The sequence below is a fragment of the Manis javanica genome, chromosome 3 (genome assembly GCF_040802235.1).
Source record: "Manis javanica isolate MJ-LG chromosome 3, MJ_LKY, whole genome shotgun sequence".
NCBI lineage: Eukaryota > Metazoa > Chordata > Mammalia > Pholidota > Manidae > Manis > Manis javanica.
Genome location: NC_133158.1, coordinates 73,690,746 through 73,713,327, shown reverse-complemented (window position 1 = coordinate 73,713,327; position 22,582 = coordinate 73,690,746). Strand labels below are relative to the sequence as shown.

The window sequence follows — 22,582 nt, the reverse complement described above, 5'->3', positions numbered from 1 at the left end:
CCTAAGATCTACCCTTGCTGAAGAAGTTAATAAAGAAAATATGCTACCTTAACACTTAACCCTGTCTTTTATTTACATAACAACCAGTTATTCTACTATTTTCTGTTATTCACAAGCTCAACTCATGGTATTGCAGTCATTTTATAAAACATGTAATGTGTCAAGGGATTAACATTTGGACTAATAATAGAGTTACTGATGTAATCACCAGGACAATGTTGATATTATCAACCACTTCCTTCACCACTGACAAAGAAGAAAAGATAAAACATATGTGGGGGATGCTTCTGCATTGCACAATTATATAAAATATACTTCCAATTAGTAATTATCAATGCCTTTTTGTTTTTATTACTGTGTGATAGAGTAGCAATAAATATACTAAACTCTTTTATAATGATTTGATTCCCCTCCACAAACCCCACATATATGCATTCATAAATGAATACAACAATATGCATCCTAGACAAATAATGTAGACTAATATGGAAAGCCACACAGTACCTTTGCTAACACTGGCACCCACATTTCACTAAGTAGAGACTTTAGATAATAGGTTTCCTTGTGAGTGAAGTTTCTCAATTGGAGAGGCTAAACGCAAACTCACAAAAGAGTTAATGAAATAAACAATGGCAGAAGCTTAACTATCAAATAGCCATCTATTTTACCATTCCTCATAGTGAAGTAATTAAAAGTGGATAAAACTTATGTTAACGATCAGTTACAGACCAAAATTATGCACACATTTTTTAATGTTTCAAAACATAGTTTGTTAACTATAGCTGACCACTTCTGTATATAAGTATTTCTCATTTGATACTCTAACATTCACTTACAGATGTACAAATTCTTACCACTCAAAGAGGGGGCGGGGAAGGAAGAGCAGCTCTTTGGTACAATCTTACCCATTTGTTGCCTACTCATATAATGTATTAGAGAAAGACCTTGAATTCTTTCTCTTACACCCAACTGATGATTTGTACAATGAGAATGACCTTAAACTGCATAGTCTTCAGAAAAACAAAGACAGCTAGTATTGTGACTGCCAGATATACGCAATTTTTCCAACTGCATACTTCTCATTCTTAAGTATCCAATGCTAAAATCAAAACCTGACCTCAAGCAGCAAGTTGCAGTTCTCTGACACTATGACATCATTCTGTCTGGAGCACTTTAATATCACAATTTGAATAAACTGGCTGAAGTTTAAATAGGTCACACTGAAGCCCAAAACTAAGGATATTTATCTGGCAAAAATATTCTGGCTCTGCTTTTAGCACGACCGACCATAGAAAGACATCTAACCATCTGTACTTTCCAAAAGGATAAATGAAAATTAAGTAAATCTTATCACCTCTTGTATTGCTAATACCACTATCAGTGGCTTTTTGTGGCAAATATTTGCACACAAGTGCAAACCAAAGTAAAGTGACTGCTACCATATGACATTACGGGGGCATTAGCACATCCCTGCAAATAAATATTTTTTAAAATCTCCATTTCTGCTGCTATAAAGTTACCAAGAGCATCAACTGAATTTATAATTAGCCTCAAATATCTATGAAATAAAAACATGAGGTGCTACAAATATTTAGCAATATACAGGGGATAGCGCTACTGCTTCAAAAGCAAGAATTATTAATTATGCACAGCAGCAAGCTATATGGTAATCATATTTATTTCATAATCCTACGTAGTAAGAAAAGACACAGACAGCTACGGTTTCTCAGTAGACCCCCCTGTGAAATATTTCGGTAGTGTGGACTACTCTGGGTACTGACATCCAGCTTGATTTCTTCTTGTGAAATAGTAGTTCATCTGAAAGCAACATGCAGAAACCACAGAGGTTTCTGATACTCTCAGCCCCACCACCTCCATCATAAATTTTCCTTTCACAATAAACAATGTGCAATCGAAAAGGTTTCCTGTTTCAAATGGAATAGATGAAAGAAACTGTAACTCTACCATTAATAACAAAACAAAGTTTCTTAATGAAGACAATTCTCAAAGGTGAAAATGGAAACTCTCTCAACTACTGCTTCCTCACTCAAGGACTAATCTGGCTCTTTCCCCAGAAAATATCTTCATCATCACTGTAGTTGTCATAGTGGTCCATCACAGACTGTTTTTAAATTGTTTGCAACACAACCTCACATAAGACAAAATAAACACTTCTAAACTACTCTATGGTGTTGTACCAACAAAGAGCAGCCAACAGTGAAAACTTTGCATATCTGAGTCATATAGAGGAACTCTGAACCTTGAAGAGTAGGACAAAAGGTAAAAAACAAGTCTTTGCCCTGAATCCAACTTTTTCAAACAAACTGAGTGGATATAAGAAAAATAGTCAATCCAAATCAAAAGAACTGTTGCCATAACAATAGCTTTATTGATTAATAGTATGAATAAAACTGGACGAAAAAAACCCAGGGTGAACACTGCTATGTTCAGGCATAATCAGACTCACCACTTTGTCCATCAGTTTCCAAGTTTTCTCCACAGTCCGGCGATCTGCTGCTGCTTGCTTAGGGGGGCCAACTGCATCTTGGATAGCATCAATAATGCCCAAAATTCGTCCTTTTCGGGGGTTTCCTCCTCGACCACCAGGATTTCTGCCATTCATAGAATTTGCCATCTGGGATCTTAGTTATTTGAAAGGCAGATAAAAAAAAAAAAAGTTAGTCAGTCATGAAAATATTTACCCAACAAAAAAACTGAACAGGTCAACCCACTACATCCTCCTCCATCAGTAAGAACAAAATTTAGGGTCCCAGATGAAACTTTTCAACAGCATGTGAATTTGCATTCTCAATCTTTACACATAGCCAACAGGTTTAGGGGCAATGACCTCACATTTGCTTTTGAAACACTAAGAGTTAATGATGCATCCTTCTCAAATTTCACGTAGCAAACGCTCGATTAATATCCAACTCATAACAAAACAAACCACTTACACAGGTTTCCTCCAACTACATTAGAACACAAAGTTCTCTCCCTCCTTGCCTTAATACCATTCGAAATACTAGAATCGAAGCCCCAAGAACACATTTTACGAGTTCACTCAAGAACCGCACTTTCACTCTGGTAGATTTCGCCAAGTTATATATAAACGTAAAGATTATTCTACTCGAGCAGAAGGGACACGTCTGTTGTCAACAAAGGTTTAGGACTTGGATTTTCTCCACTAAAACCACCAAGTACGGACACAAGAACACGGGCATATGAACACAGTTTTTTAAACCAACGCGGTGAGGATTATCCCCAAGTCAAAAGTCAAATAAACCAACAAATAACCCATTTTAAAAGAGAGAGTGAGAAACTGACAGAAGTGGGCACAGAAGGGAAGAGTTCACTTCTTTGGCTCCTAGCCTCTCGCCTCACCCAAGGGGTGCGGGGGGTGGTGGCGGTCCACGCTTTGTTCTGGGACAGCTGTGCCCCCTCCCGGCTCAGGCCCCTCCCCTGCCGCTCTCGGACCTCGGCTGGGGAGGAAGCTGGACAGAGAAGGACAAAGTATCCCCTCGCGCCTCCAGCGCCCGCAGCCCGGTCTGTCCCTGGCGCTCCGCTCCGTCCGGCTCCCGGGTGGACGCGACTCCCGGGTTGTCTGCAATCCCAGCCGCCCGTCTCCCTTTCCTGCTCCTCCCCTGGCCCAGCTGGGGTTCCGGTCTTTAAATACCCCTCCTCAAACTGTGACGGCGGCGACGACAGCAGCTGGAAGCCGGGGCTGTCCCCTCTTCCTGCGTGACCCGCGCCTGGCTGCCCCAGGGGCCCCGGGCTGGAGTGAAGCGTTGAGCCTCCCCGGCGCCCCCTTCCCTCCCGGCCTCTGGGCGCCTCAGCCGACCCGAAACACGCGTGTGCGCGGGTCCGACTCCACGCAGGAGCCCAGCATGCGGGTAGCCCGGGCAGGCAGTGTGTAATCGCCGAAAAGCACGCTCGCGAGGAAGAAGCAACCCGGAGCGCAGGCCACCGCGAAGGGGAAGCGCAGCAATTACCGTCAAGACCAATCCACACCCGCTCTGCCCTCCCGCCCGACTCTCCGAGAGGCCGCGGGACGCAGCAGCCGCACAGGCTGGAGGAGGAGAGCACTCACTGGACACCCCACCCCTGGAGGATACACACAGGGAGACCCAGGAGCGGGGCGGGGGTAGTGGGCAGGGTCACGCGCGGCTGGGCCAATCCTGAGCGCCCTTGCGCTGCCCGACAGCGGGTGGCACCAATGGGCGGGAGGCGCCCGTCCTCCTCGCCCTACCCGCTCCACGTCTTCCTCAGTACACAATGGCCCCAAAGGAAAGCCCGATGGCCGTTCGTCCCAAATGGGAAGGGATTCGGAGGTAAAGAGGGGGCTGGACTCCCCCAAGAACAAAAACAGAAAAGGGAAGGGAAATGGATACAAGGCACTAGGGAGCTGACCAATAAGGAGTGGGCGGGTGGGCGTGGGCGTTGGGAGACAGAGCCAAAGCCAACTGGGGATAAAAGGCGGGACTTCCTGCTTCGCTCACCTTCCTAGTCTTTGTTTCATAGCAACAGAGTACTTAGTGGCTGAGAGGGTGCTGCTTCTCAACTCTGGGCGGGTCCCAGGCTGAAGAATTTCATCTCCTTAGGGCTGCCAAGCTCTTCTATCCAGGACAGCAGCCAAACAGGTCCAAGGCACTGCTTTTTGTTGGCTATCAAAAAAGAGCAGCAGTCACTCAGCTACTAAGACGAAGTATAAACCTCTCATAGAGTAGACGAGGGCTAACACCTGATTGCTAACCAAAACTTCCTAAATTTCTTAGAGTTTCCCTTTTACTGTTAGTTACAGAGGGATTGCAGATCAAACATCAGGCTGATAGAAAAGCAAATAGTTCACAAAGATGGCCAAATATATTAAAATCATGCCAGGGCAGTGAAAGAACCAGACCATGGGAATTGCTAGTGTATGCACTGCATCTTTTAATTTAGTACAAGTTTCTACATAAATGACTGAAGAGGAAACAGCTTTTGTATTTTGTCGAGTCTTAAAAACAACCTTATTGTATCTACCCTTCTCTCCCAGCATTTGTAGTTCTCTTTGTGGCTCCATCTCTATTCCCTTAGAAAGGCCCACATCTGGCGAGTCTTAAGAATAAAAAAAGCTACTGTGCTGGGACCCTTCTTTCAACAAGATCCTTTCAACAAATGCCTTCTACTTCTTTCTTTAACTTCCATCCTACCACAGCTGTTACTAACAACTGCTCTGGATTGTCATGCTTTGGAATTTTATTTCCACTACAGTTGGTAGTGTTGATACACTTTACACCTTGGGCTTTTCAGATGTTGTGACATTTTGTGTCTTTATTTAAAAAATTATTTCTATTCTTTCTCTAACCAGTTAACTTGAGAAAATGTTTCTAAATGGTTCAACTAACCACTTTCTAAATCAATTTAGTACTGTGATTATTACTGTCAAGGATCCTGAGTTGCTACAAACATACTTTACAGCCCTAAAATCAAACGGTTAAGATTTTCATTAGATTGAAACAGGCAAACATGCTCTTTGCAAGTAGTCAGGTAAAAAGATGTCATTCAGAAAGTAATTTTGGTTTTTTGCCATTTCTGTGTCAATAACTAAAAAGCAGTTCCTTGTTTTCACACTGTTTACCTACAAAACTGCTGGCCTCTCCATATCTCCCCCACCTATGCATATCTCCTTTACTCATAGTAACAGTAGCTACGTTTACTAACAGGAGGCTGTAAAAGGGGAAAACTTATTGGGTCACCTTTTAAGTAAATTCAAAAAGAATATCAACTCTGCATAAAGGTTTTTCAGAATGTCTGAAAACAGTGGCTTAAGGGAACATTTTAACTAAGCTCATTACTCATGTTCTTATGTGGATAAATGTGGAATAAATAAAATACATGTTATAGCATGTGGCATTCCTTTTATATTAGTTTGGCAACTGAGAGAGATGACTTAATGAGAAAATGACACTGCCTATGGTTTCAAGTACATTGTGTTGATACAAATTAGAAGTTTTGTGCAATACTGTAATACATATATGTGTATATATACACACACACACATATAATACACACATATAATATCAAGAAGTTATGGTTTCATTCTCAACTAGCTATTTTGGCAAACCCATCTAGTGTTCAAGTTAAATTCCGGTGGAGCAGGGTTCCCATTTGGGCTCAAGTTGGAATTCAGTGTTTGGTTATGTCTGATGAACAGATTGGGTAGTAGCCCTCCCTGCAAACGATTAGCATAAGTTGATGCACCTTGGAGAATAAAGACCTACTGGGATAACAACTAATAAAGACTAATGGAGACACAGAGATGGAGCATAATGAGGGACTGCATATTTAGATGCTATAAATAAGAGCACAAAGAAATGTTTTCATAGGAGACTGTGATCCTCAGAGCATAAGGAGTAGTACTTCAGCATAAGGGTTGGCTAGAGAAATACTGTCTTTATTTTGACGTAAAACAAGTCAATCTCCAACACAGTGCAGTTGAAACATGAAAGCAGCATCCTTTGGCAGTGTGGTGATTTATCACCTAGAAAGAACATGGATATAGCTTCTTTATAGGACAGCAGTGTTCTCCTGGAAGATCTTGACATGAGGCAAAAATGGTGAGACTCCTACCTAAGAGCCTCAAGCATCGTAACAGCCAGTTAGTGAGTGATATGAGCAAACTGATCATAAGCACATGCAAGACCCTTCTCCCAGGACTCCCAGAAGAGACTGGGACACTTTGTGTCAAGGCAACTTAGGAATTTTGTAATGACAGCTATGTACTGACCCTTGTAATCTGAGCTTTAATATTTGACATTAATATTTATATTCACAGCCTGGTGCCATCTGAGAAAATGTATATTATAACCCTGTCCTTAAACACAGGAAATATTTTTTTTAAAAGAAGACAACTATTTGGGGCAATTGTTTAGACTTTTTCCATTGGTTTCAATTTTTCTTCATTTCTTTTTCTACTTTCTCCAAATTCACAGATGATCCATGTGATATTGGGCATGAGTTGACTAAATAACAAAGTCTTCCCATAATTTGTTTGACTCAGCTACTTAAAAAATGTTTGTTGAATGAATGAATTGACTATTTAAGGTATTACTTAGGAAATATAAGGCTGTTTCCTGTTTCTGTTCAATGGAGAATCCACTTTATTCACAATTCCAAATAAGATGTTACTTTTCCTACAGGGCGAATTCACAGCACCCCTCCTAACACAAAAACTGAGAATGACACAACACAGAAAACTAATCTCCCAGAAAGAATGTATACACAAAATCACAGGCTAGAGAGAAATCAGAGCATTATTACCTAGTCAGTTATATCTGGATTTGACACATCACTCATAACAAGTCATTCCTATCCTAAGGAATAGATTCTCATCCATCCTTAATAACACATATTAATGGCTGGTAGTGAGGGATGCTGATCTGTGGATTCATCGGTATAACCAGACTCTGAATACTAGTTTGGACTCAACTGGAATTGCTTAGCAGAAAAAACTATAATAATGACTTAAACAAGATAAAACCTTATTTCCTCACTTATAGAAAAAGTCTGAAAGTAGGAATTACAGGTAGAAACGGTGAGCCCATGATTTTCTCAGGACTCAAATACCTACCTTTCTTTGGTATCTTCCCTTCACCTCACTTCTTACGCAGAGTCACCTTCTGTCCCAAGAAGGCTTCTGGGGCTCCACCTGTCACCACTGACTTTCAAGCTAAAAACTAAGAGGAAAAGTGGGAGGATATATATCAGACTTCCAGCTGAGTCAATTCCCTTTAAGCATTTTTCAGAAAACTCCCACAAATATTTCTCTTTAAAAGCTCAAAGCCAGAACTCAGTCTTATGGCCAAACTCAGCTACAAAAGTATCTGAAAGATAATGTGCTTTTTATTATGGGAAGCATATAACCTTCTAAAATTTCAAATTTTGTTTCTAAAGAGAAAGTGGTGAATAGATGTTTAGCAAGAAACTGAAAAATCCTGCCACAAAGACCTTGTTCTAAGAAACTTATGATGACTAAGTCAGTTCTTAAAGCCAAAACTAGATATTCCAAAGCAGGTAATGAAAATTTGGAATACCCAGTTGAAATCCAGAACATACATATAATATACATATGTCATATAAATAGTATATATAAATACATATGTTATCATCTCCTTAGCAGAAACTAACTTCTGCTTTACTAGACACATAATGTGCTTAAAGATTATTATATGTAAGTATACATAGTAAATTATATACAGTTCTCATTACAGGAATGGGCTAAGTAATCCTGAACAATTCAATATCACAGGGTGCAGAATTGGCAAATTAAGTAAGCAGCAGTCTTAGTACATTTCTATCATAAAATGTATTATCAGGTTAAACAGTTAAATATCAGAAAAAAATAACATCTTCAAAATTATTTCTTTGTGATTTTTCTTTCCCAGACAATTGATTTTCGGATCAATTCTTTTCCACACAGTCACTTATTTTGCAGTTATTCTTTGTAATAAAAAGGATGTATACCAAAGTATTAAATAGCTTCTTCAAAACTTGGAATAAAGCTACCACTTCATCTTAGTTCTGTATACCTTCATACCCCCATTGCATTCTTCATATTTCATGCTACATTTTCCATGTTCCCCTAACATGCCTTGATTCAGAAAAATGTAGATAATTTTCTTTTCCCTCAAGAGTTTGTATGAGGAATATAAAATTTGATAGAATTTGTCACAATCATTTCTTTACATTTCCTATGCATTTTGATTTATACCACATTAATACATTGCATTTTTATTTTTATTTTTCAATTAAACAAAATATAAATTCACAATTTTAGGGCTGAAGGGGATCTTGGTACTGATATCATTCAGTTTGGCAGATTTGGAAATTGACAATTTTATCTAGGGTGATTGGACCCTAAAAATTAAAATAAACCCAGTTCACAGTAGATTAATGTGTAGTATAAAAACTATAAATTATGTGAAAAAATACAAAAAGCCAAATTAAGACCAGATGAGTTCCAAAATGAATGTATAAATTAGAAACAAATTACCTACAGGATTAACACTAATAAAGTTTAATGCAGATTTAACATATTCTAAATCTACAGAAAGTCTTCTCTATTGGTTTCCAACTTCCCCATTTTCAATGTACAAAAATTAAATCTCTGGATTGTTTCAAGACACAATACCTATTAGACATCCAACTTTATTTTATTAGTTATGACTTTTCACTGCTCATTCACTCGTTTATTCAACAAACCTTTTTTGAGCATTTAATATATTCCAAAAATTATGCTAGACACCAGGGAATACAAAGATGATCAAGCACCAGTCATGGTTTCCAAAGAGAAAGCAGGCATATTAAGTGATCATTAGAAACCCAAATAGTAAAAGCAATAATTTATTTAGGCAGAGATCATTATGAGAAATTGAGGGAGGGCACCTGTCCCAGCTTGGAAAATGTGATGACATATAAGCCAAGACATATAAGATAAATAGGACTACCTGTTAATCATAAAAGGTCATTCTCATCAGAGAAGACTTCATGAGCATAAGAGAAAGGAAAAAAACTATGTATGCACAGGAAGTAAGCATGTACATTTTCTGGGAAGCAAAGAAAGATAAATAAAAGGTAAAAAGTGGCAAGGTGAGAAAATTAAAATAAGGTCTCAAGTGCCCAATTAAAGATTTTTGCATTTGATCCTTTTTTGATGGAAAGCCATTGAAGTGTTTTAAGACAGGGGACAGTGCATAGGATTAGAAGAGCAATAGAGATGGCATTGTAACATTTAGTTGGGAATGTTTACCCTGATGGTCATATTGATAATCAATTGGAAAGGGATAAGACTGAGGGAAGGGTGGGCAGTTAGGACATGGGCAGCAAGTGATGATGAGGACCCAAAAGGGGCAGTGGTGGTGGAAGTAAAAAACAAGTGACATATTTGAGAAAATGTTGCTTTTTATACATTTGTATATTTTAACCACTACACTAATTTTCCATGTGCCCTTTCACACCAAGTATAATAATAATCATATAGAAAAGTGGCCTTACAAGATGACATACAGAAACACAGGACACACATGCACAACTACACGCCTGACTATCTGCCGTTTAAATCTCTTCATTTATGGGTAAAGGGTATATATTCACTAGTGGGATTCATTTCCATTAACTTGGTGCTGCATGTTGAAGAATCAGAAAGGCTATTAATCAAGCAGCAGCTCTCTTAAAGCATCATCTAAAAAAAATCAACACTTCTAAGTCCAACACCAAAGCTCGTTTCTGTAAACTCACCATCTCTCAATACAAATTTTGCCAGCATATGACATTTATAAGCTAGATTACCAAAATTTGCAATCAGGGCTAGACCAGGGTATGATGAGAGTCAACAGATACTTTCAATAGTTCCCCTACTTTGCACTCCTTTCTCACTTCGTGGTGTTGCCCCCCACACATTTGATGTGTGTATACATACATGCACATGTATGCTTTTATGTGGCCATCTGGCCAAACCTGGATTACTCAACCAATCTCAAGTTACTCTCAGCTGTCTGTGCTCTTTAATGTCAGAGTTTATGCACATTGTACATATTGTTCTCAGATTGTGCTCAATATTTTCAGGCAAGTTCCTGTTTTCTCTCTCTGCCCTTATCTCTCTTTCGTGTCTCTCCTAACCTCCAGTTGCCTGGTTGAAAAATTACAACAAATTTTCTCACATGTTGTTACATAAGTTCAACATGTTAATCTTTTTACAAATACTTACATTTTGTTCCAGGATAATGGTCTTCATTGGGTAGTGCTTTGTGAAGTATTGGGCTTGGGTAGTATTGATGACTTGGGTTATTTGCACCCAAAGTCACAACATCAAATACTTCCCCAGAAGGAAGTCACTTGGTCCACTTACATACATTCCTCATTTTTTCCCTGCCACATCTTGTTTTTGTTTTGTGTGTTGACTAGAAAAAAGTATATATTTACAATATTAAAAGAAATCTGGAAAGCTTCATGTTGCTATTTAATCTTTGGTATTAATGTAAAAACAGATGTACCTTTTAAACATAATTTCATGACCAGCAAGCAAGGATGAGAAAGCTTATGTCCTCTATAGTAATGGAAAGGAATAGTCACATGAATAATACTTACCTATGAAATATAGATCAAAGTCTTTCTTGCCAGCTAGAGTTGCATCCAAACATGAAGAAAAATGAATTTGAAAATAAAAGGTGACATTTTGGAAGGCATCCTCTAGGAAAGGACTGAGGTGATGAATACAATTGATTTCCCATTCTTTTTCCCCTCTGCCTGCTCAGTAAATGACCCCTTTTCAGTTTTCCATCTTACTCTTACAAGTCAGCGGAAGATTTCTGAGAAGACAATCAAAATTGTGAACATTGATCTTTTTAAATGTACATAAAAGGATAAACGAGGGGATTGTTCGAGTTGAGTGTCTACAGCAAAGAGACAACTAACTACCACCTGCTGAAGTCAGTCAGTTTCCTAAAGAAACATTAGAAAAAAATGTTTATGAAAAATCTTGGGGAAATAAACACATCAGTTTTTCCCAATTGCTTAATCTCTTGACAATCTTCCCCCACCAATCTCCCAGTTACAAATAATTCTGTGAAAGAGAGAGAGTGGGGGGGAGGGGGGGAAGGAGCAGGGGATAGAGGGAGGGAGGAAGACGCATAGAAAGAAAAGCTGTTCTTACCCTACAAGCCTCTTCTTTTTCTCATATGCTTCCTTACTGTGTTTTTTAAAGCATTATATAATTCTGATGTTGCATCAACATATATAAAGAATGGAAGAAAGTCTTTGCTCTGTCAGGTGCAAGGTAATTCTTGCATGAAATCAGCTACTTCTTGGCAGAGCTAAAAATAACAAACTGCTTGAGATGCTACCCTGGCTCATCCACCTTTCAAGCAAACTTCTTTTCTAAATTCCTATGTGGATAGCTTATTCTCTGCCTCTTTGCCATAAAGCACTGAGGGAAGCATTTTCTCCTACCTGTAGATATTGACAGAGAATCGCCACATGTTCTTTCAGGGTCTGATAGGAAATAAATGTTATTGTGGAACTGAGATTACATATGCACAATTAAGCCATATTATTGGTAGAAAGTGAACAGGACAACATGATATATCTGGAGCTTCTCTCATACATACTGTAAATTGGCTACTATAGTTTATTCAAGTATTTGGTGCAACTATGTACCAGTGGCTACTATAAAAATTTGAAAAAAAATGCATGTTTAACTTAGGCAAGAGATGTGAGAGAATATATCACATGGAGAAAGTAAGCTAGGTCCTCAAAGATGCCCATCATAAGTTTGGAGATGGGGGTTAAAGGTTGAGGAATGGAGTGCACACATGAAGCATAACAATTAATCAAGTCTGTATGACCAAAGGCAGGAAAGGTATCAGCTCCTATGCCAGGAAGTTCACACTGAAAATGACAAAATTCAATATATACTAAAGACTAAATTATGGGAAGTTTTAAATGTTATGATTGCAAGTTTGTATTAATTCTGTAGTTGAAAAGGAACTTTACAGGTTACTGAAGAGAGTAAAGGTAAAATAAAGTCAGTACCTGAGGGAAATCATTATTAGTATTATGGACTTAGAAAATATAGAAAGAAGGAAACCAGTAACACAAGCTTTTTTTAGTTAGCAGTTGACCTGGTTGGGGTTGTGTGCCTTTGGGTCTGGAATGATGTGATAGTTCTTCACAGTGGGAAGAAATTAAAAAGATGGACATTAGACACAACTTTAAAGAAGGATCATGACTTTGATTTTAACTGAATATGACCTTAAAAGGAAATAAAAAAATTTAACATATTTGTCTGCATGTATATATGTATTTGATAAAAATAGAGAAATTAAGAAAGGGAACAGACTAGGAGTAATAATGAGTTCATTTTTATATTCACACAAGTTTTTTTATGCGGCCATCTATTAGGTGATAAAAAGATCTTTTTCATGGAAGTTCACTAGCTTCTGTTTCACAATATCCAACAATATCTGGTTAAATAATCATTAATTTGATATGCATACACCTGAAGTCTATAGATCGATAGGACCATTTAATGCACAGCAGGCCCAAATCCAAGAAAGTTTTTTTTTCTAAAAAAGTATACCTTAAAGGATGCCTTTACCAGGATCAAAGGAAGAAGCTTCAACTCCACTTCAGATAATTTCTCTTACCGATTAAATTTGACATCTATGTAACATGAAACGTCAGATGACATTTTGCTGATGATTGAAATGGGTAATCCTGTTAGGAATGAATGCCTCAACATTTTTTTTGAAGTGTCATCAAAGGATAAGCTTTAATAAGGAATAGAAATCCAAGGAGAAAAAAATTTACCATAACTTCATATGTAACACATAATGAAAGAGACATTCTGAATCAGTATTCAAACAGACTATTCTTATTCTGTATATTTTAGGTTTGTAGTTTTCTATACCCAGCAGCTTCTAATATGTAATACTTAACTAGTTAAGGAAACACCACTGTGGAAAAAAAATGTTTAAGTCTGAAATGGAATGAGTGGGATTCATTCCAAAGAGGCCATAATGTTGCTTGTATCATAAAATCCACATTAAAAATAGAAAAGGAGCTAGCGTAGTCATTAAAGCACAATGTGTGAAAATAAGTATTTAATAAATGCTAGCTTGTTCAAATAGTAAAAAAAATAGGGAGGGGTATTGAGAGTGAAAGAAACTGCTTTATACTAGTATAAATTTAATTAGTAACCTGACATGAAAAAAAACTTGATCAAGTCAAAAGTGCAAAAAGAATTTGAATTAATAACTTCTAATAGAACAAAGAGACATAGTAGTACAAGGAATGAGCTATGCAGTGACTAAAGTTAACTATAGTGCCTGTAATTGGTAGTTCTTGGGCTTCAGTGGAACCCACCCTGTTCATGGCTAGACACCAGATTCATTTATAGTTTCTGATGCCAAGACTTTAGAAGTATAGAGAACATGGAATATAGAATCACAATATTAATAGGCCCTGGAAGTGGGCACTTATAAAAATAGAATCCATAGGGTGTTAAAATTTTGCTACCTCTGTCCTTAAGATAGTCCCAGAAAATACTGGATTACTTTCCCACTGGTAATTAAAAATAAAGTGTCTATAATGTCAGAAGGTAAATTAAAAAAATAATAATGGCATGAAGATGATTGGCACTATATTCACAGATGGCTATAGCAGTCATATTTTTTCATTCTGATCCCAGTGAAATGAGGAATATTTGAAAACCCTACTGTAATCCTCACTCAATGGAGAATCTGTACTTCTAATTTCTGTCACTCACAAAATAGATCAGTACAGGCTTACAGAAGCAGAATTTTCAAAACAACTGGGTATAATAAATAATTGTAACACTGGTTGTATCAACAGACATAATAATGCTAACTTTTTTCCCTTAAGTTTAAACAGTTATTTGCAATTTAGGGATATAAAAGGATTGCTACCAAACACTTATGGTGAAGACCAATTTATCAGGCTGTATTTCAAGAGGCAGCAAACGTAAGAAAGAAAGCCAATGTGATAGTACACTAAAGGCTAGACAGAAAGGCCAATGAAACAATCAGGACATAGCCCTGAAATATTTACTCATGCATCTGTCAAACTATGAAAATAAAGGGGAGGGGAAAAAAAGAGAATTTTAAAAAAAGGCTAACATTTTGAACTTTGAATAGACCAACATTTTGGTTGAAACTATTTTTCTCATGTAACTGGATCTTTTTGAGTAATAATGAAGAAAAGCTTTTAAAAGCCATCAATTTGTCTATGTTAAATAGCTAAACTGGTTACCTAATCTTAAATCAAGATACGTAATCATTAATCACTGACACTCCAATTTTATTTAACGTACAAATGGAGTTATGCTGGTATACACAGTAGACAAGAAAAAGCTTTCTACTATAAATTTTTTGGTTTTAAGTGGTAGAAACCTAACCCAAACCAGTTTAACTAAACTAACAAGGGTGGGAATGTGGGGAGTGTGCTTTTGGCTTAGGCCCAGCGAGATTTCCAGGGGCTCAAACAGCCACTGTGGTGCCCCTGTGTGCTGTTTGTAAGCTGGTGCTCCCATGGGTAGCAAGGTAGCCACTGGCAGTTGGAGCCTTTCCTCATTCTCACAGCTTAGTATCCCTTTGAAGAGTCTCTCCTTCCCAACAGTTTGAGGAAACTAGTAGGAAAGGCTCTGATTAGCTTGGCTTGTATCACTAATCCATTCCCAAAACAGTGACTGGAACCAGAAGCTTGTAGGGGTAATTCAGGGGCCTCACTCCAGGACACAGAGTGAGAATGGAGTGGGGAGGTCTGGAGGCTAACTAAAAAACCAAGTGTCCTCTCGGTGTCTCATGGCTACGAGACTCTCTAAAATGATTAAGATCTAATTTTAGTCTCCACTCTACTGATTCCCACCTTGTAATTTATCACCCAATCAAATTAACTTTTGGTTTCTTCTCAGTGGATACAAATAGCTGGTCTCACATGATGATGGAGAACTCTGTTCATTGAATGACAACTCCAAGACAGCTCTCCTAGTTTTACTTCTACCTTGCCAGCTATTCCTTCTTGTTGTCTTCTGCTGCATCCTCCTCTCCTTATTGATCTCTAAACGTGGAACTGATGAGCCCTATATCCACCTCCTGACCTTCCCCATCCACAACATCTCTAAATGACCTCCTCCACTCTCATGGCTTCAAACACCATCTACATGTTCAATCTAAATATCTGTCTCCAAATTCTGACCTCTCCCTAAAACTCTGGATTCAGATACCCGAATATCTACTTGATACTTCTATAAGTGTTTAATAGACACAAAATAGAATTTGCTACTGTAAACTCTCAATCCCTTGTGCCCCCCTTATTAGCAAACAGCATTGCAACTAGTGCAAATACAGGAAATATCTAGGAATTATTCTTTCTGCTGTTTCTTCATTCTTCAAAGCCACATTATTGGAAAGTCATGTAAATTCTACTTTCAAAATTTATTCCAAAATTCATCCTCTTTCTCTATCGCTACTATTAACAGCCCAGCCAAGAAACCATTGTTTCTTGGCTTGACTGTGAGCCTCCTCACTGATCTCTCTTGCCTTCCTATAGCCTATTCTCTGTAGAATAACTAGAATTCTATTATTCTGTAGGACATGGAACTTGGCACGAATCAGACAAAACTCTACCTCATGCAGCTTCCCATCTCACTTGGAGTGAAAGTCATCATCTCCAGTATTATTTACAAAGAGGTACTTGATCTGGCCCCCATTACCTTCCAGATTTCATCTCTGGCCATTCCTATCCCACACCCAAAGCTCATTCTTGCCCTAGGAGTTTTATTCCAGCCTCTCCTTTGCCTACTCTTCTCCTTCATCTTCTCAAGTCTGACTCTTTCTTGTCAGCTATCAGTTTAAATGTCAGGTGGGTAAAATACTATCCAGGAAAAACTCTTCTGTTATTTCACTTCTACTCACTCAATACTTTTGAACCCCAAATGTGTGCAGGTTTTCTCTCACATTAAGCAATTCTCCAGTTCTGACAGATACCAACGAGGTGTCCTATAATTCAATTCAGTTCTGACTCAAAGTTCAAATCACCACAGAAAAACCAAAACAGCATCTCAGTGTGTTTACCTAATATTTCATTAGGACAAGAATTATTAGGAAATTATTGCTATAAATAGATGATTTTAGTATTTTTAAAGTTTCTATTTATTCTTTAGGTACACCTATGCCACATGACAGAAAGACAAAGGGAAATTTAATCATGTTTCCACAGTCTGTATTTTACAAATTCTATTCATTTTTATTTTACATTAAGGCACTTGTCTTAGGCCATTCTCAACCTGGGGTCATTTTGCTTCCCTAAGGGTGCTTTTGGCATTGTCTGGAGAAATTGTTGCCAGTACCACTGGTATGTAGAGGATAGAATTTGTACCACTGGTATGTACAGGAGAGAAGCCAGGGGAACTACCAAATATCCTGTAAAGCACAGTACAAACTCCCACAGCAAAGAATGATCTGGCCCAAAATGCAATAGTGCTGAGGTTAAAAAACCCTGCCTCAGGCTTGTTTTCCATGAAATTAGGTCTTTGTTTATAGGAAAGTTCTTACAGAATTTCAGGATGCTACCTAACTCTATAGCATCCTGTTTTAAAAATTTTGTTTTAAATTTAAAAATTGTTTTAAAAATTTTTGAAGAAAACAGGTTATATTCCTTAAAAGCCAAAACTCTTGTATGAGGTGCAAAGCAATTCTGAAGGGTACATTTCACTTGGGGGAAAAAAAATGACAAACCTCACTATAACATTTGTATTCCAAGAACATTCAGCCAATCTGATAACCTCCTTAGAGGAGTCAGACTTCAGACCGCCTGCTTATGGGCTTACACAAGGTTAAATGCCTACCACATTTCATGAAATTCACTGGCCAAATGACAGCAATGACAGTAAATTTCAGCTGACATCCTATGGCAGCAACAAAACAGGAAAGGAAGGAAAGAGCATTCCAAGGGCAAGAACAATACAGCAAGTATCCTTTTATAGTTTTCGTGTAAGCCTGTGACTTTGTGGTTACATGCTGATACCACCCATTGTTGAGTTAAACTGGCTCTATGCCACAATATCTCTAGTTAAGCTCAGAAAATAGCCATAATTTATTGATACTTAATGCTAGAAATAATTTTTCACTTACTTCTTTTTTTTTTTTTAATTTTGGTCTAATGCAGACCTGTTACTGGACTATAAAGAGGACTATAAAGAGTAACTTTCATAACCACTTGTTCAGGCTTACCTACCACAGCAGGGGAACAGGTATGTGTGTGTATGCGTGTATGTTCAAGTTGAGGGGAAGGATATCTAGAAGACAAACAAAAGCATTGTTTGCATATTTTGATGCTGTTCATATCATTAAATAAATATCATTAACTATGTGGGCAATTACATCTTCATGAGACTCAACAGTGTTTCATTGCTCAGATTCTACTCCCATCTCTGTGATGATTCCTTTTCTGTCCCCTTCCCAGAGATGTCTTCCTTCTCTTTTCTCATGTGAGTATTTCTTAAAGTTCTGTCTTTGGTCTCCCTCATTTAATTCTGCATTCTGTTTTAGGATTTCTGCTACTCGAATGGCTTCATCTCTCACTTTCCTACCAGTGGCTTTCAAATCTTTACCTCCCTTTTTCACCTACCTCGGGAACATCTATTCTTCAATTTTAATAGCTATGGATATATCTATTTGGAAATCTTGGTGCCTTAAATTGCATATCATCCAAAACTTGCACATAGTTGTCTCTTCTTATGTGGACTTTCCCACTGATTTCCATCTCATCCATTTTGCTGGGTAATTAAAAAATATGGAAGTTACTCTGACCCTCTATTTTTCCAATGCATAACTTCCTATCAATCATAAAATACTACTCTCTTACCTCTGAAATATTTATTAAACATGTTCATTTCTCATCTGTCTCCTGCCACCACATTGGTCTATGTTACCATCTCATCCTCTGATTATGGTACTTTAATATGTAAACACTTTGGATGTCTTCCTACGGCTCTTAGGGTAAAAGACCTTTTATCACAGACTACAAGGATCTGCATGGCTTAGCTCTTTCTTACTCCCTGTCTAGGATGATGCCTCCCCTTCTCAAACTTTCTACTTCAAAGACATGGCCATCTTTCCATATTTCATACGTGCCATCCTCTTTCTACAAGATACTACAGCAGTGATAGTGGTAATTTTACACTTCTCTTTCCTCTCTCTCTCTCTCTCTCTCTCTGTGCTTTATTAGGGCCTTTGCTCTTTTCTTCTATTTCACTTCCACTATTCATCCTTCAGATCTCAGACTGAGTCATTTTTGTGGGAGAAGGACTCCCCTAGGATCACCGAAACCACACCTTTTATGGCAGCCTTACGTGTAACTGGGTAGTTTCCCTTTATGGTTCTTGTCACATTTGTTACATTTTTAAGTTTACATTTGTTTGTATTATCAAACAGCCTGGCTGTCTTCTTCAATAAATTATTACCTATCTATTTATGCTTAGCATTTTATCCCTAGCCTTTGACTCAGTTTCTGGCACATAATAAGATATTAATAAATAATTGTTAAAAGCATGAATAAAACTTAAACTCATCATTTCAACTCATCAATTCACTCCCCAAACACTTACATATCTGATTTTTCTAATTCTGTTAGTGTTATCATCACCTAGACTCTAGGCCCCAATTTTTGGTTCCTCTCTGTCTCCCACTTCTTGCTGCCTACATCCAATTGTTTGCCAGTATCATTGATTTTACCCCCAGAGCACATTTTCCGTAAACCTTCCCAATGCCATTACTGCCTTTTCCTGGGGCAGGCTCTCCCAATCTTGTCTGTAGGCTATTGCAAAATCACCCAACTGGGTTCTGCATCTAATCTTTTCTTGTCTCAATCTTTCTTCTAGGTTTCCCAAAACACTGCTCTTATTGTTCCTATTATCAAAACGATTTTAGGATTCCCAAACATTTAATACAGTATTCAGCATGCAGATTTTATACGATCTTGACTCAATGAACATTTTGCTAATTATCTCTAAACATTCTCTTTTTTCAGATTTTATATTCCAACTAAACTGAAATATTTCATGTGCCTAAGCCTTTCCTTACATTGACTACTTTCAGGACTTTATCTATAATGCTTGCCCCCTAGAGTTTTTTGTCTTTCAAGCACAAATTCTACTTTCCTTTTCTACACTACCTTCTTACATTCAGGGCCTCTTTCTTATTTATCGCTGCACAGATTACAGTAATTAATGTCAGGGCTTTGAACACATAGTGTGCAATACATATATTTAAGAAATTGCCTTATTCCATTCTCTTTTTGCTATGTAGCTTTAGTCTATGAAGGGTAAATATTTTATAAGGTAGTTTATATTGTTCTTTCAGTTTTTCCATGTCATTTTTTTAAAGACAGCCAAAAAAACCCCAAAAGATTTTATGAAGACTGCCTCCTTTGCCTTTTAAGAGCATCCCCCTTTTTTTTTCAAAACTGCAAAACAGTAAGAACAAGATTTTAAAATCATGATCTAGGAACAATGAGCACAAACACTTGTTAAAAATGTGTGCTTTTCTATATTTGAAGATGACATGTACTTTTTAAACTGGTCAAAAACTGGAGGAAGATGAAGTTTATCTAAATTAATAATACATACTATAAATACTAAAATAGTAGCCATGGAACACTTTAAGTTGGCTTTTGCTTCAATAGCTATCTTTCATCTTAGAAAATATCTCAACTGTTTCTTGAGGACATTAACCATGGGTGTTCTTGGCACTATAAGCTAGGACAACTTACCATAATAATGAATTTTTAAAATTTTATTGGTAGTCAACCTAGAAACTGTAATTTTGAATGGAACATCACAGATATTTTTCTTTTCTGCAAAAGTATGAATAACTGAAAAAAAGGTATTTTTTAACAATTATACATATACTCTACCAAGTGCTTTGCACATATTTTCTAGTAAGACTTCTATATTTTTAAAGCAGTTTTTATCTTCCATTTTAAATATCCCTTCTACATAAACCATATAGTGATTACAATTTTTCACTGCTTATTTACTTATAAGTACCTTAAATGTCTTTTTCATAGCTCATTTCTTCAAGCCATATGTGTACACAACATATAGCTCAGTATAGTTAGTAAGGTGCATACAGTATAAAAGATTTATAGATTAAAATGAAAATACAAAAGTATATAGTAAAAAGTTCAAACGCCATCCTTAAAGAGTCTTCTCTATGAAAATCATAGTGGTAAAATCATGAACCAGCCAATGCCTGGAAATCTTTCTTTTCAAGTTTCAAGGCTTTTCCAAACAGAATTTAAAGCCATTGAAGGCTTTCCTGTGCAGTAAACTTAATGTGCATGTGTGAGTGTCTAAAAATAAATAATTCCATCCTTGCACCATTTTAAATTTAACTCTTATGATCATGAAATCTAGAGCGAATGTCTTTCAAAATGGAGATATAGTACGGGAATTATACCATTTAAAGACCGTTTAAAGACCTATTAAAATACATGGCGAAAGGAAAGTTTAGTTACTTAAAAGTGAAATTATAATAGGGAAATCCTATTCTATAGGGTTTATTTTAACATTTATTTATTAATGCTTCCTCACATAGGTAAAGATAATTCATGAGAAAGAAGCATTAAAACATTGGCAATCAGTTAAATGTTGAGAGAAAGACTTTACTAGCAGCTGAATTGAGCTAATGGACTATCTCACTCCTTAATAACAACAGTGGCAATTATTACTCTCACTGTTACTTATGCATTTGGCAGCATATTATAGTTTTTATGTTTTGGTTTATGGAACTATGGAAGTAATTTTGTAGCATACAAATTTGCCTTTGGTAGGTCATGAAAACTTATTAGCTTGCACTTACTGAATATTTAATGGGTATCACGCACTATGCAAAGCATTGTACTTGTATTTTTTCCCATAATTCTTTAATTCTTACAACACCCTATGAGGTAGCAGCTATTATCCTGATTTAAAGGAACACATGTTTAGAAAATCAAGTTTCCCAAACCGAACAGCTAGTAAGTAGCAGAACTTAGATTCAAACCCAGGTCTTTCTGATTCCAGAGGCCAGGTTTCCAACTTTCTTACAACAGTGCCTCCCTAAACTGAGATTTCCTGACCTATGTCTGTTACAATATTTAACCCTAGCAACAATGACAAGAAGTATAAAATGTTACCTCTATATTCAAAATAAAAATTGTGGCCCAGATAAATTAATTAGATTGTAAGTGTTATAGCTGAAGATAGAAACCAAGGTTTGCTTAAATTTAGAGCTCATGCTATTTTCAGTGCAGCAGTCCAGTTGGATGGCAGTGATGGCTCTTGCATCTCCAACAAGGTGCTACTAGCCACATGTGGCAATTGAACATTTGAAAGGTGGCTAATGCTACTGAGGACCTGTGTCTTAAATTTTACTTAATTTTAATTAATGAAAACTCAAATTTAAATGCTATATGTGGCTAATGGCTACCATCCTACACAGTGCAACCAGAGTTGAACCCTATTATCCTGACCTCCTAAGCAATATATAAAGAGAACTTTATGAAAAAATTTTAAATGAACTTAATTATTAAATAAATTCAATTTTAAATAAATTCAATTATTCCTTATTAGTCAATCCTTTAACTCAATATAAACTGGAATTTCCAAGTAACCCAGCCATATCCAACATAGGACTCAATTTTTTCCTTCTTAATTCTTGCTCTGAGATGCATTCTTTTCTAGCTGTTTATTTTCTTTAACTTCCTTTCAGAAAAAAAATAGACATTTTAAATTACATTGGAAAAATATTTTACCATATGTCCTTGACAGTAAGATTCTTTTATATTTTAAAGCAGTTTTTACCTCCCATTTTAATTTATTTCCTTTATTTTTCTACATCTAGAAAACATGAACTCAGTCTCCAGTCTTTCTACAGTAAATCTGTTTTGTATTTTACTGGTCATTTTGTGACATTCACAGATCAGTAAATCCAATTTAGTGACTAGGAGTTATAGATTAGGCAGTTAAATCAAGAGGGGATTGAGT

At 37.0% G+C, this 22,582-nt stretch overlaps 1 protein-coding gene across 5 annotated transcripts in view; it reads right to left on the bottom strand.

The window, feature by feature from the left end:
• The window catches only part of CBLB (Cbl proto-oncogene B), a 207,779-nt gene extending 203,631 nt beyond the window's left edge, over positions 1 to 4,148 (bottom strand). For 3 of the 5 annotated variants that reach the window (XM_036998645.2, XM_036998649.2, XM_073231708.1), the window contains exons 1-2: positions 3,990 to 4,148; positions 2,468 to 2,642 (exon numbers count right to left, since the gene is read on the bottom strand). In XM_036998645.2, coding sequence (XP_036854540.2) covers positions 2,468 to 2,635 — 168 coding nt within the window. In that variant the 5' untranslated portion in view covers positions 2,636 to 2,642; positions 3,990 to 4,148. The other 2 variants (XM_036998647.2, XM_036998646.2) reach the window with 2 other exon arrangements.
• Positions 4,149 to 22,582: the final 18,434 nt, after the last annotated feature.